General features: G+C 38.9%; 1 protein-coding gene across 3 annotated transcripts in view; it reads left to right on the top strand.

Moving 5' to 3' along the window:
• CPED1 (cadherin like and PC-esterase domain containing 1) overlaps positions 1-15,831 on the top strand; it is a 140,396-nt gene that overhangs the window by 51,955 nt on the left and 72,610 nt on the right. For all 3 annotated transcript variants that reach the window (XR_007379582.1, XM_048959060.1, XM_048959054.1), the window contains 6 exons: positions 5,737-5,879; positions 7,613-7,685; positions 9,737-9,904; positions 10,007-10,111; positions 11,043-11,212; positions 13,308-13,367. Coding sequence is in view for 2 of the 3 variants with exons in the window: in XM_048959060.1 (XP_048815017.1) it covers positions 5,737-5,879; positions 7,613-7,685; positions 9,737-9,904; positions 10,007-10,111; positions 11,043-11,212; positions 13,308-13,367 (719 nt within the window). In the remaining variant the exon portion in view is untranslated. The remainder of the gene's footprint in view (positions 1-5,736; positions 5,880-7,612; positions 7,686-9,736; positions 9,905-10,006; positions 10,112-11,042; positions 11,213-13,307; positions 13,368-15,831) is intronic.

Below are 15,831 nucleotides of genomic sequence, written 5' to 3'. Positions count from 1 at the left end.
TCAGAGCTCAGCTACAGCTCCAAAGGTGGGATACTGTTTCAGGAAAAACTGATGAGCTCGCATCGTTCTAACAAAATCAGGATAGAAGTGGTTAATTGATTATATGTAATTAACTGGCAGTTGGTATTATTAGCATACTCAATATCACTAATAGACCAGTTAAACCATGATACTAGTCACTTCAATAATGTTCATAATGTTACTAATGTTCTAAATATCCTCTTATAAATAACCCTCTGAAGTTCTAATCCCACTCACCCAACTGCTCACCCACTCTATGTGCTCCTGTCTCACAGGCATCAGGGTTACAAACAGAGCCCCACTCTCCTTGGGGGCAGTTCTCTGCTTGCACACAGCTCTAACTGGAGAAGTGGAAGCTCCAGATCTGTGTACACCCACATAGGACCCATGCCAAGGCTGACAGCCCACTAAGCCCTGAACAGCGCAGGAAAAGCTATGCTGCTGGTGGGCTGAATTATGGTTGTGCCTGACCAGTTTTGCCTGCTGCTGTTTCTGCTCCAAATGCTCTTTCCCCCAGCCCACCCCACTGCAAATTTTCATGCTTTTTTTAATGTTATTTTTCAAGCTGGCTCCTTCCTCGTCATTTCCTCATTGCTGTTTAATCTTGCTGTTGGTTTATCATCATCATTTTAGGGCAAAAACCCTCCCAGACCATTTTGTATATTCCAGTCACGCAGGTTTTGTTATCAGTGAGATTTTTGTCAAGGGTAGACTGCATGAGCTCTCCCAGGATTTATCTCCTTCCTGCCTTCAGTGTCTCGTTTAGATTCTTCACTAGAGGAACAGAGCAGTTTCAGATTGCAATTAATGTCACCATTTTGAAGTATCTACCCCGGGATGACATAAATCATGTTCTTGAAGTGTCTGTGTTGTGCAATGAAGTAAAAAAAGAACCTAAACATAAACCACCCAATCTTGTAGGGTGTCATTCCTTTGCATACTGTGACACCTAAGTGATTGTGTGTGAGCTGTGTCTCTGAACTCCTACTGAAATTAACATAAAGCTAAGTCAGTGAAGGTAGATGTTATAAGTTTGCATGTATTGCCATTCCTAAGGTTAGTTAAGGAAAATCTTTCTTTTTTGACTTGTCATGTGGCAAAGCTGTGCTGAGATGGAGCTAGCAGGCAATCCCAGAAGAATTGCTACAGTTTGTTTTCGTTACAGTAAAACTCCTTTACATCTTCTGTGGACTGTTGGAGTCTGACACCCACTGCACACAGTGTACGTGCCATGTCTGCTCCTCAGCATGCTCTGGATAGGTCTCTTAAAACAAAGGAGTGGAGGTGGGAGAAACTGGGACATAGCTGTCTGATTTAATTTATACCTTTCTGAAGCAAATCCTCAGCTAACTATTCAGCTGGCTGCCCCAGGCTGCCCTAGAACCCATCTTAAGAAATGCATTTGCAGAGAACATGCCAGAGGAAAACCTTCTGAAGGGAATTACTATGCTACCATAGCACGCAGCCCTATGAACTCCTCTGCTCTCCTTTAGTGTCCATGAGTCTGTTCATGAAGCTTTCAATTACACTGCATTTTTATTCAGTCTTTTAGACCATTCACTGATGATTCCATGTATTTTTTGAGGTCCAAAGGAATCCATTGCAGTGAAATCATAAGGCTTATTTTAATGGCTTCAGATTTTTAAAAAATAAAATTCAAAGTGGGTAGAGAAAAAGCATTTTAAATTTAATACTGTTACCTATTTTTTTTGTCCAATGGCTTATCCTAAAGCAAAAACACTTATCAGTGAGGTAAAGATCAATGAGTTAAAACTCATCTTAATTACATTCCTAGTTGAGACTGCCTTTGGAGAAAATATGTTTTGATCCCTGTGCTTTAACTAGATTTGCACATTCTCTGAAAGGTATTACGTAAATATGTGGAATATACCCCTGACTATAAGCATCCAGCACATGGATGAACGTTTCCAAGCTCCTGAGAACTCTTGCAGTTCTGCACACAATGGTGTCATTGCACAATTGTATGTCCATGTGTACATTAGGTTTTACAGCCTACTAAAAATTTAATCGCTGTTCCTCTGCTCAAAAATCTGCCAGCAATAGGTCAGCTTTCTCACAGACTAAATTCCTGTGATTGTCACTAGTTTTTTTTCCATTCTGTCCCCTTTTGCTATTCTGTGCTGCTTTTATTCAACCTCAGTCAATAATGAGGTTGAACCCTGCTGGGCAGGTGGTCTGTTTCCTCGAAGGTGGGAGAACGTGCCTCAGTAGTCATCATCTGTAGTAATCTTCAGCTTAGTGACTTCAGCGTTCTGCAGTTGAACAGAACTAAGTGTTGGAAACACTCAGAAAAACTCAAAGTTGCTGTAGGTATTCATATTTCTTATCCCCTGTCTATATATTCTACATTTTCCCTATTAGGTGCTGAGAACTCTGTAGAATCCACAAGAGTCAAATGTAACCTGAACTGGTTTGAACAGGATTTTTTTCATGAACTGGAATTGAACCTGAAGCATTTTTCTGGTGTCTTTGTTGGTCCTGAACCAAGCTGTCTAAATATTTATTTTCAGTCATTGGCTTAGAATAAACATTGTCCTAAACCTGATATCCTATAATGAGGACCCGTTGAGCACAGTTGTTTTTTTTCTAATCTGCCCAAGGAGGACTGTAACGAAAATGCAGTTCCTTGGAGAAGCCAGTTTTATTTCAAGTCTGTTGTGTTGGAAGCAGTTTGCTGCTTTAGCTGTGAGTACAAACTGTGCAAATCAGCCTCCCTTTCAGGAGTTCTGGCTTGAAATACATGCGTTGCCTATCCTTTGTGTTGCAGTATTTAGGAACCAATTGGTAGAGATGAGCAAATGGCCTAATGGACTTTTTCTGTCCCTCTTGCTGTTCTTTCTAGTAATCGCTCTCTCTCTCTCTCCTTATAAAATTATGTAGCTCCTTATGTCCCCTGTGTAGCAAAGCAAGAGCTTCTCACTTAGCCCCTCGAAACCCACTGCAGACATAGGAAACTAGAGAAGAGGTAAAAGCTAATCTAGCAGCAATGTGAATGAGACGTTGGAGATAGATGTCAAAGTAAGCTGATGAACCACCTTGTTGTCTCATCCTGCTGAGATGAATCTTCATTCTTAGTTCCTTATTTCATATGAACTGATTAATAAATTGCTGTTGGGCTTCACCAAAACTGGGACAATTTCAATCAGAGATGAATCTGAATCAGAACTGATGTGAAAACTATTCAGCTTCATGTTCTGAATCTTTCTGTCATAATATAGGAGAAGCAAAGATTAGTGATCTTGGACTTTAAGAAGCGGTACTCATGCTTGCCTTGAAATGTAGCACAGTCTGAAGACTTGTATAATCTCTATCTGCATGGTGGTTCTGGGGCTCTTTTGCCCTAGAAATTCATGGAACTGCAGTACACCTGGAAACTCCATGACATAAAAATATGGTGTAATGTAATTCAAGATTGCAACAGGATGCAAATATCCAAATGGCAGAGCTGAGGTTATATGTACAACTATAAATTCATGGCAGTCAGAAGTTTAATTTTGAAATTTTAGTAATATATTATTGATATTCATTTCCTACTGGCATTTCAAATAACTTTCTCAGAAGCAGAATGGAGAGTCCCAATGACTGCAAAACCTTCCACCCAGATCACGGAGCAAATTTCTTTGATTTGGCAATACCTGCAAGCTTGTTAGAATAAAACCAGATGTGATAAGAACAGGTAGGCAGCCAAACCAACTTCCTACCTTCTATTTATTTACCAACAGGATTGAGCTACTGGCTCTGAAGAGAACAAAGTGCAAAGGAGGGTCAGTATTAGCTCCATACTTGAGTGTTTTTCATACCTGGCTGCAGGCACACACAGTGCTTTTTAAAAAGGAAAGTGGAAAATACTTATTACATTTAATTGCAATATGCTGCCTGAAGAAACTGTAAGTTAATCATTCATGCCAACACAACCGAGCGTCCTTGGCAGTATTTCTGCTCACATGGGGAGGCTACAACACTGTCTAGAAAATTCTGTGGACGAGAGTGCATAGAATTATGTTGTAAAGAGATCTGGTGTTAGCACAGTGAATTCATCATAATGCATAACCAGTAATTAGTGGAGTATCCAGGGGACAGTGCTAGGTCGTCTGTTCCACATCTTTGTTAATGCTCTGGATGATGGGGTAGAGTGCACTCTCAACATGTTTGCAGGTGATACAAAAGTGGGAGGAATGGCTTGTTTGCCAGAGGTCCATGGTGCCATCCAGAGGGACCTTGACAGTCTGAAGAAATGGGCTAACAGGAACCTCATGCAGTTCAACAAAGAAAAGTGCAGAGTCTTGAACCTGAGGATGAACAACCCCAAGCACCAGTATGGGTTGGGGTTCCCCCAGCTGGAAAGCAGTTTGGCAGAAAAAAACCTGGGGGTTCAAAACCTGCATGCCAAGATGATAAGTCTGCAAGCTAAAAAAAAAGAGCCTAGGACAGAGATTATGGAATTCCCTTCACAGAGATTTTCAAAAACCATCTGGATGTGGTCCTGGGCACCTGCTTGAGAAGAGGTTGAACCAGATGGTGTCTTCTAACCTTGGTCATCCTGTAGTTCTCTGATTCTGTGCTCATGCTGTAGATCCAAAATATCACTTTAAACCTTGTTACAGACTTCTAATAAAGGCCATCTTTGTAAATCTGTCTGCAGGACATGCCAGCCAGGTGAGTCTCCAGTGGGGCTACCTACAGAAGCCACTGGGACATGCATGAGTAGGTGATAGTAGAAAACACATCATGGCATTTCTAAGTCAATTTAGTAGACAAATTCCTGGAAACATTCAGAAATTTGTACTTTCTGAGTATTTGTAGAAAACATGTTCCATGTGTACTCTATCTGAAAACAGTACTTTTATACAATACATCTGTTTTATACTAATTACTACTAAATTATCTGACAGTTTGACATAGTTAAACATTTTTTTTGAATTAATTGAATAATTGAATTAATTGAATAATTGAAAACATGATTCAAAGGCAGATCCTTTCTTAGCACCAAGATCCCTGATTCAACAAAACCTGTCTGTGTCCCATTCTTCACTTGTATACCGTGTTGCTCTAGTTCTCTTTCCCTAGATTTCTACCTGAAGTGATCAGGAGGGTGAATTTTCATGAGTGATTAAAGCAGTTGAGATAACATTGTTATGCAGGACAGTGAATATTTCTCTGTGAGGATTCACATGGCTAAAATCCTCAGTATCTGCAAGAATCCAGCCAAAATATAGTTTGTGATGGCTGCGATGGTTGTGATGACTGGTTCTGTTTAGAATTTGTTAACCTGGAGTAAAAATTAATAGTCAAGGTCAAGTGGGATAGCCCTTGGCATAGTACGTTAACAATAGAAAAGGTTTTTGCTGTGGCTGTGCTACTGCTTACTGCTGAAGCATTAAGTGTTAGATTTCTTTCGCCTGAAACAAATTGATAGAAAAGGGTTTTCTCAAAATAAGCTTATACTGTGAGCAATAATTTTTAAAAGCATTGCTTTGGAGCCTGTTTCTAATATTTGTAAACTATTTCTTTGCTTCTTTGCGAGTGTGGTGTGTGGTGTTTTTCATGCCATTCTTTACTGTGCAAATGAATAACAACTGAAATTGACATTGTAATGCAATTTTGGCTTCTCCCAGCCTTAAAATTTATGACCCTAAGCACTGGTTTAGTTAAGTACTGGTAAATATCTGCAAATACATGTAATCTTTTTCACAGCTGCAAAGGTTTTTTGAGATGTTCTTCAAAGGCAGTTATCCCCAGCAAGCCTTTAATAACATGAAGGAAGCTATAAGCAAACTTCTACTTATTACTGAGGTCCTCAGTGAATCATCTGCCTCAGGACCAGGCTCTTTCAATCAGTAAGTAACTTGCAGTGTTCATTGCTATGTTGTTAAAATAGCTTCTTAGAACAGAATAAAAATTGTAGAGTACACATGACTCCTGAAATAACAAAATCCCTTATATTTCTTAATTCTTGATAGAATAAAGTGAAGATAGGTTGTACCTAGGGAAGAAAACCCTTCTATATCCACAGTGTTTCTGGTTTGTAGAGAGGTTCTGGTAAATACCAAGGACAAGATGTTGTGTCCTGATGAAGTTTTTCATGCAGCACAAATGAGCAGAGATGGCTCACAATTGGGCTAGTCATCATTTGTATAATGCCATATTTCCTGTAAGTGAGAACTCTGACATGATTCAAATGTTTGAAGTTAGAGTAGCACTGGCTGTTCTGAATTGCCCAAGGCAGAGAACATGAACAACAAACACAGCAGAATACTTGTTATGAAATGTACCCAGGCAGCAGCATTCATTTTTATGTGAGTGCTAAGTCATTGCAATCACTTCCACTAGATAGTTACAGTTTTTATGCATATATCAGCATTTCTTACTTAATAAGTTCAGTAATTAATATTTGTTCTCCATATGTTGTGTAACATCTGGTTTTTTGTGGTATATAGTAAATAAGTTACTATTTATTATGTTTGTACGCTTTAAAAATACTTACGTTGGTCCAAAAGTAATGCCTCCTATTTATTTCTATTGAAACTACAACCAAAAGCACAATAACAATATTTAACATAGCGCATTATCAGCTAAGAACACTATTTTCCAGCACAGTCACATCAGTAGCTGTGCATTTTCACCAGCAATGAACAAGAGCTTGAAAAAATCTGTACCAGGGGAGTCGTCCCACTGCCTCAGTCATCACTGCTGAAACACACCACCCACTGCCTCACTCTGCTGGTTTCTACAAACATTCAACATGAATCAATAAATGGGTGCAATTTTTCCTGCATAGAGGAATTCAATGACACACCTTTGCTTCATCTGCACTTCCATTTCAGATACCATTTGTCAGGCTGCCCCTCTTCTGCCGTCTGTCACATGGCAGCAAAACATAATAGAATATTGGTGGGAAGGTTCAACCTCTGCTGCCATAGCACAAAACTGCTCTGATGTCACAGTGCAACAAAATGAAATGGGAGGCATTGCTTTCAGAGGAGTCCTCATATACTTGAGAACCTTGGTGTTTCATTAACAGTAATATGAAGCTCATTATTTTTCATGAATAACACATTGTGAGGGAAGTGGAAAGAGAGAAGGGAACGAATATAAAATGAATAAAGCTATTTTAATAATGATCCAAACTGAATATTTGTTTAACCATGGGATAGATATCCTTTAAGAGGATAAAATTTTCTTCAGGTTCTTGGCCCATGCCTTAAAACATCCCCCCAGGTGCAGCTAGGTTCAGTGAGCCTGGAGAGTTCAACCTGATAGACATCTCTTAAACTCCACATGTTTCCAAAGCTTTTGTGGGAGCTCATTCTCATCAAAAAGCATTTTGTTCTTCAGTGTAGTTCCCTTCCCACACTAGTTTAAAAGTCAGCCATACAGACATCCTTTAGTATATCGCTCTTTTCTTCAGAACATGACTCTATCTTTGGTTAGGGTTGTGGATTCTTCTTAGAAATTTTTGGTCTGTATCATATGCTTTGCTTGGACAAATATATTTATGTTCTGTCATTGTAGTGTGTATTTTACAATATCTGTCCTCACTGAATCTGATTTCTGTTGTATTCCATTTCAGATGCAGCCAATGTTTTCAAATGCTGACCTTTGACATTGGGTTCAGCACCTCCATACACCCCATAGTTCTTCAGGTGAGCAAACAGCACTGAATGTTTCTTTTGTTCTTGTCATTGTTTTATGGGCTGGTTCAGCCCGGTTCCATGACTAGCGGGGCAGAGGGATCCACACATCCATACCTCCAGAAAAGGGAAACAGGGGACCCCAAATAATTAAAAACAGTGGCAACGATCTGAGGAGAAACAAACTAATTTACTAAATATGGTATCGAAATGCCAGATAACACACTATAATACAATGTAATTAGAATTAAAGACAATATTCAAATATAATGAGAGAAAGAGCATCCAAAAACTGAAAGGCCTTACACTAATGCTGAGGTGATGCATGCGGTCAGGACAAGCAGCAGGGAGGAGAGCTGAAAAAGGGAAAAGAGCACATCAGGTGACCTACCAAGGCCTTGTATCTGTTCACCCTGAGCAGAAATGATAACAGAACAGCAAACAGTCTTCTGGGGAATGTAGTTCTTCTCTTCCAATACAAATATCCGGATCTGGAGCATTAACTCTTTAACCCCAGTGCACTATATGATGTTATGATGTGGAATACCGATAACCAAAAATCATAAAACCATTACATTATGTTTTTCCCTCCTGGAGTGCCCTGGAATTTGCAAGCTTGTTGAAGAAAAGAAGAAGGGCTTTACTGACAGAAAATTACAACAAACAGAACACAGCAAAAAAACCTCAGTGATGGTTGCTCTCAAATCTCCAAGAAATGTCCAAATGCTTTAATAATATTTTTGCCTAGAAGTAGCTATGGGAGGAAGCAATTGGTGAAGGACAGATTTCTTGTGATGAAGTTCATCACATCATTTAAAGTTATAAAGTTTTTAGTGTTACAGCAATATCATCACAAATGAGTATCAGCTAAACAAAATGCATAGTAAGCACTGCATTCAAGTGAAGTTAGGTATTAACTGCACCAGAAAGAAAAACACTAAGGGAGAAAGTTAGAAGCCATTAATAGCTTTTAATACAGATTAACATTCTCCATGAGCTGTCCCATAATTGTTCAGTTCATTTCTGCTTTCACCTTCACTGTGCTGCCTTCTTCCACTGCACTGCCCTCTTCCTGGGTAGTCCTCAAGGCCCTCAAAACCTGAAAAAAGATGACTGTTAGCATAAACTCCTTCTTACAATTTTGTACCATTCCTGTCTAATAACAGCCCGGCCAGAACAAAAAATTTACTGCTTTACAGTTTTTTTTCCACTGCATTTATACATACATGCAATTATGTATATAACTGGACATATACAATCTTTCTCCATATGTATGATATACAAACAGCAAAGCAAATATATCCTGTGAAATTAAAGGAGACTATTTTCTAAATTCATCTCCTGTTAAAATCTCTGCAGTTTTCTAGTAACAATAATCCAAGCAAAGATCCTATAAACCTGTAAATAAATTCTACCTGGAGTGCTTAAAATCATAAACATAAAGTGTAATGTTTACCAGCTTTTATAGTAGCCTTAACCATCAGTCCATAATCCAAAAAAGCAGTGAATCAGAACTGTTAATAGTTTCCAATGAGATAATGCACAGTTACTCTACTAATTAAAGTTGATACTTTCTGAGCATGGATTGAAATTTTATTTTGAATTGTATCCCCTAGAAACTGAAGTATGCACATATGCCATTCCTCTTGGTTATATTTGTGTTCGTACTAAGTAATAATTTATTCATATTTTTGACTGTATTGGTTGTGTTTGTATACTATAAGGATTATATCATCGATATCAACTCAAATACCTGAGTTTTTTAAGAGTTGTGTTAACGTATCAGCTGACATTTTTTAAAATCAAATTTCAAACGAGGTGGAAAAGAGTGGTTTCACACTAGCATGAGATATTATACTCTTCCCACTAGAGGTCAGCAAACATTGTGGCGTGTGGTTTTTACAGAAAATGTGATACAACATTTTTTATATTATAATCCTGTGTTTTATTAGTGCTCTTATAGCTTTCCTTTTTTAATAAAGAATTTCAGTTTAGTAACGTGTGGTAATGGGAAGACAGGCCTTGATGTACACAATGTAAATTTTTGCATTGTTTTCTAACAGGTGCATAAAAATTTTGACTTTCAAGATGAGGAGAAATCGAATCTTCAGGACCAAATTTTCAAAGAAGCTATTTTTGAAGACACTTTTAGGCTTCTATTGTCTAATAAGTCCTCAATTTCCAGTTTCATAAAAGCTTTACGAAACATATATGGATCAACTGTGAGCAAGGTAGCTCATTGCCTCTTTGCTGGGGAAAAAGGTTTGGGGTCTAATGAAAGCACATTGCTTTCCATGTAATTTCACCAGAATGTGTTGCCCTTTTCTCCATAGGATGGAATCTTCATCAAAGAAGATGGACAATGTTTGTCATTAGAGGAGATAAATTCAATGATGACATTTGTTAAAGAGGTGAAGAATCTTGGACAATTTGAGCTGGTAAAATAAACTATTCTGTTCTACTGGGTTTGTATTTTCTGTGAACCTGCTAGTATTACTCCTAGATTACCATTCTCTGCTGTCACTGCATGTGTCTGACTGAATGGATAGGGAAACAGAGGTAGAGGTTATAATGATTTTATTCTGGATTTTTGGAATTTATAGTAAAAGAGAAAATGAGATGAAACACAGACTTTCGAGCTAAGGAAAGAAAAAGCAGAAAAATAAACCAGAAAATAAAAAAACAGGAAAAGGAAAAAAAATACGTAAAAGTCATCTACAGTGGTAAGAAAACAGAATGAAAGTGAAGCAAAGGGTGTGTGAATGGAAAAACTGGAGGCTGTTCAATACTAAGATCATTACCAAAGAAAAGACAGATACGAAAAAATGGATAAAAAACACAGGTGGAATATGTGATATGTCTTCTTCAAAATTATAGTGAGTTGTTTTTAGGAGAGTAATAGAGATATAGGAATGGCAGCCAGTGTCCGTGAGTAGGCATGATAGTTAATGAGAGAAAATGCCTGGTACTGAGGTGGAGGACTGGGGAAATGAATCACCAAAACCTGAATGTATTGTTCAGAGAATGTTCATGGCATCAGGATTTCCAGGATTTCTTCTAGGCTTCCTGATTAAGTATTAGGGCTGGAGACTGATGAGACTTTTAAAAAGGGAATTAGTTATTAATTATCTAGATGTGGAAGTCATGTTAGAGGCTCCGAGTGGAAAGGGAATTAGACTTCCATGTCAGTACAACAAGCAGGACTGATTTGCAGGGATGGGCAAGACAGTCATTTTCTATAGTTGTGTGAAAGAGAATTTACATTAATATATGTGTATGCTATATACACTGTCTCCTGATATTTTCTCAGTTCTGTGCAATTTACGAATATTATAACATGTAGTCCCTAATCATTGTATCTCTTCTCAGCTTTACCCTTCTGCTGCACCCAAGATCCAAACCTTACTGCATGACCTTTATCACATGGTAGACCCAATGAGACAACTTGGTTCAGTCCTGACGGTACATTGGTTGCTTACCAGCTTGCTTGAACAATTCCAGTTCATGACCAAAAAGACACTTACAGATCTTTCAGAATGGTAAGATAGCTATTATACCATATACCAAAAACAGTTTCTGTAACTATGTAATTTGGAATAACAGCAGTGAATACCATGAAACATAATTCCTCAATAGGTGTAGGTGAATTTACATCACTTGACAGTAAGGTCCATCATCTGTCCATGAAGCACTGTCAGACATTCTGCCATTAAAGCTGCAGCTAGATCTCAACATATGACAGTTTTTCCCTTCTACTTCTACCACAGAGATCCATGAGTTAAAAAAATAATTGGAGGTAATTCTTTTTTCTAAGAAATGTAAAATGAATTAGGTAAGTTGTTCCTGAAAAATGGTGAATTCAAAACTAAGAGTGTTTACCACTCTAATTTAATTTATTAAATTATAAACAAAACCGTAAAGAAAATATAAAATTTTAGGTGAAGGTTTATCCAAAAGGGATTAATGAATTTTTGTGGCTCTAAATTTCCCATATTTTACGAGAAACAGGTCAAAGAGTAGGATGCACCAAGATCCTGATTTAACTCTATTTGAAAAGCTGGGAGAATACTGTCATAACAAGATGGAATCGATTGAGCTTTTGGTGAGAGATTATAAACTTGAATAAGGAGGGAGACAGAGAGGAAAGAAGGAAGACATGAAATAAAAAAGAGAGTAAGGAATGAAGGGAAAGAGAGTTAAAAGATGTAGTATAAAATGTATTGATGATAAAAATTGGGATAAAAAAATTATTTTGTGCTCTTTATCTCCCAACTAGAGACATTTTGTATACACATATGCCATAATTCTTTACTGAATAGAGGCATATGTACTGTTTATGCAAACAGAGGCATGTGATGTGTTCCATTTCACTGAGTCCCAAGACAGGCAGCAACATTATTGAGTACACTTTGCTTGGAGAATGCTAAATTCACTATATAAGGCATCTCTTAGACTTCCCGAGTTTTAATTTTGTTTCTCAGTGAATTGTGTGTAACTTTAAGGAGTTATCTATATCTTTGTTTGCTTATCTGCAAAGTGAAAATTATACTTCACCGCTGTGTTAGGTAACTGTTTATTAGTATTTTGAAAATACACAGTTCCACGATTGTGTTAAACATTATTGTTGTTACTACTGGCCACTCCATGATAAGTAACTCAAAGATGCAGCTGTTTGCATTCATGTATAAGCCCTTGCCCTTTTGCCAAAATATTTTGGTTTGCATATCAAAGCATACCAACCCTTAGCAGCTTTCTGTTCTAATCTAAGCTGTGCCACTCACTTACTTTGAGCAACTCCTTGGCCTCTTTTTTCTTCACACTGAACATTCACTATATGTATATAAATACTTAGTAGTACCATGACCTTTCTCCAGGATAGTAGACAATTTCCTTCTTTGCACTGTATTTTTCTGCAATGATTAAGTTAATAATACCATTCTGCACATTCCCTCCATTAAAAAAAAAAAAAGCATGTTTTGCCATTGCTAAATCATAATTTCCCACTCCTATAGTCACATGCAAGTGAAGGTGATATATGTGTCAGATATGCATGTAATTATTCATAATTGCAAGGAAGAAAGAGGTGAGTAAAGCATACGCCCCAAATAACTCATTCTCTTTGAACGTTGATTAATCTTTGAGATTCCTACTTTTGATGAGCTTGTAGATCACAAAATCACAGAATTGTAGGGCTTGGAAGGGACCTCAAGAGAGCATTGATTCTAATCCCCCTGCCTAATCAGGTACCCTACAATAGGTTGCACAGGTAAGCATCCCTATGGATCTTGAATATCTCCTTAAAAGGAGATCCATCAGAACACTTTTTATGAATGTCTTCAGTTAAAGACAGGTTGTCTGGTTTAACTGTTAACATTTAACTGTTCTTATTTCTCCAACTATACAAACTTGGTATTTATAAAATCCAGTGATTTGCATATCTGACTATCCACCCAGACAGTGTGGATGCTTATGGGAAAAATAGTGACTTTTGTGACTTAGGTCTTGTGCAGTTATGCAATTCACTGATAATGATTACATAGAATTGAGCTATTATTTAAAGAGGTTTCATGGCCTGATTTCGTCTACATTGAAACCTTTGGTGACATTAGAGAACTGTCTGTATTTGTTCCACAGGAGAAGGAAGAAGAGCTCGATAAACTCATCTCCAACTGCAATTAAATGGTTACAGCCCAGGTGAGAATGACAATCTCAGAGGTGTTGGTATAAAATAAGACGAAATTCCTTGAAAGTGATGGAGGGATGCTACCTACGTTTACGTTAAAAGTACATTTAAACTGATTTTTTGCTGTTCGTGAATGATTTTTTGATTCTGTGCAGCTTCAGTTTGTGATATGACTAAGACATACATGATTATTGTCTTCTAGAACATGGGCTATGAGGTACTGTGGTAAGTATGCCTGTCTGTGTCAAACAGCACAATAGCATACAAGAATCAGATTTATGAGAAAAACTAACCTTTCTCTTTTGTATGAGAGCCTAAATAGGTCAATAAAGCTGCAAATGCTTTTACAAAATCAACTTATATATTTGGAAAAGTACTACTAGCTTCTTTTACGTAAGCCCATTATTAAGTCATAAACAGCAGCCCTCAAACTCAATTTAGGCTGAAAATAATTTCTTGGTGTTTAACGTTGTTATGCTCATTGCCTGGACAGTTTGGGAAACAAATGTAGTTCCAACTATGAGGCAAAAGAAGAGGGCAAGGAAATCAGGGATAAGATCTGCTGTAGGAGGAGTGCAAGAGAGGGAAGGAAGGAGGGAGAGAGAATTGGAATTAACTGCCAGGAAAAAAATCCCACACTTTAGTGTGCAGTTCTGTATTCCTCTTCAGGAAACCAGTACAGAGTACTTCATTCTGTGAAGCAAATGCCCCCATGGAAACTCTTTGGCAGAAGCCAAAGAAGTAGTCTACAGCACATTTAAATAGAAAATCTGCTAGTGGTCATCTGTCACAAAACGATCTCTGGTGGCTCCTCATTTTCCAGAGACCTACAAAACATAATCTAAAGAGGAAAAAAAACTCATAACTCAACTGAATACTGAGAACATAGTCTCAATATAGATTTTGTGATCCATTAAAAACTGCACTGCTCACAACTAACACATATGTCAGAGCTCCAGAGGTGCCCAGGCTTTTCCCTTTTTCAGTTTTCACAGAATCACAGAATCACCAAAGTTGGAAAAGAACTCCAAGATCATCCAGTCCAACCATCCACCTATCACCAATAGCTCTCACTAAACCATATCCCTCAACACAACGTCCAAACGTTCCATGAACACCTCGAGGGTTGGTGACTCCACCACCTCCTGGGCAGCCCACTCCATGCCTGACCACTCTTTCAGAAAAGTAGGATTTCCTAAAGCCCAGCCTAAATCTCCCCTGGCGCAGCTTGAAGCCATTCCCTCTGGTCCTGTCACAGTTACACGAGAGAAGAGGCCGACCCCAGCTCACTACAACCTCCTTTCAGGAAGTTATAGAGAGCAATGAGGTCTCCCCTGAGCCTCCTCTTCTCCAGACTGAACATTCCCAGCTCCTTCAGCCGCTCCTCATAAGCCCTGTGCTCCAGACCCCTCACCAGCTTTGTTGCCCTTCTTTGAATCCGCTCCAGGGCCTCAATATCTTTCTTGCAGTGAGGAGCCCAAAACTGGACACAGTACTTGAGGTGCGGCCTCACCAGAGCTGAGTACAGGGGGACAATCACTGCCCTGTTCCTGCTGGCAACACCGTTCCTGATGCAGGCCAGGATGCCATTGGCCTTCTTGGCCACCTGGACACACTGCTGGCTCATGTTCAGCCGAGCATCAATCAATACCCCCAGGTCCATTTTCACTACATAGTCTTCCAGCCACTCTGTCCCAAGCCTGTAGTGTTGCCTGGGGTTGTTGGGGCCAAAGTGCAGGACCCAGCATTTGGCCTTGTTGAAACTCATCCCATTGGCTTCAGCCCAGCTATCCAGCCTGTCCAGACCCCTCTGTAGGGCCTCGCTACCCCCAGGCAGATCCACACTTCCAGCCAACTTGGAGTCATCTGCAAACTTACTGAGGGTGCACTCAATGCCCTCATCCAGGTCATCAATAAAGATACTGAAGAGGACAGGCCCCAGCACCGACCGCTGGGGAACACCACTCGTGACCAGTCACCAGCTATTTAGCTGATTTATCTCCATTCACCACCACTCTCTGGGCCCGGCCTTCCAGCCATTTCCTTATCCAGCCAAGAGTGCACCTGTCCTAGCCATGGGCTGCCAGCTTCTGCAGAATACTGTGGGAGTCAGTGTCAAAGGCTTTGCTGAAGTCTAGGTAGACCACATCAACAGCCTTTCCCTAGTCTACCAGACGGGTCACTAGATTTTAATCTTATGGTGAAATGTAACTATCTCTATATATCCCTTATTGCTAATCTATATTACTACAACTGCTGTCAATCATTTAGATTTCTCTTTTGTTGAATCACAGTGAGTCCCAGAGGACATATTTACTGTTAACATTTTGTGAGGTACACAGAGGAGATCTCCCAAAAGGTATGCTCACAAATATACGTATACCAAGGGTACACGATGTACAGTCATCTACAATTACACCTCATAGTAAAGTACAGAGGCAGTGTGCTCATCTGTGCTTGATAGCTTATTCAAGA

This window comes from Lagopus muta, chromosome 1, assembly GCF_023343835.1.
Source record: "Lagopus muta isolate bLagMut1 chromosome 1, bLagMut1 primary, whole genome shotgun sequence".
NCBI lineage: Eukaryota > Metazoa > Chordata > Aves > Galliformes > Phasianidae > Lagopus > Lagopus muta.
The sequence above is the reverse complement of the archived record's forward strand: the minus strand, read 5'-3'. Positions and strand labels throughout refer to the sequence as shown.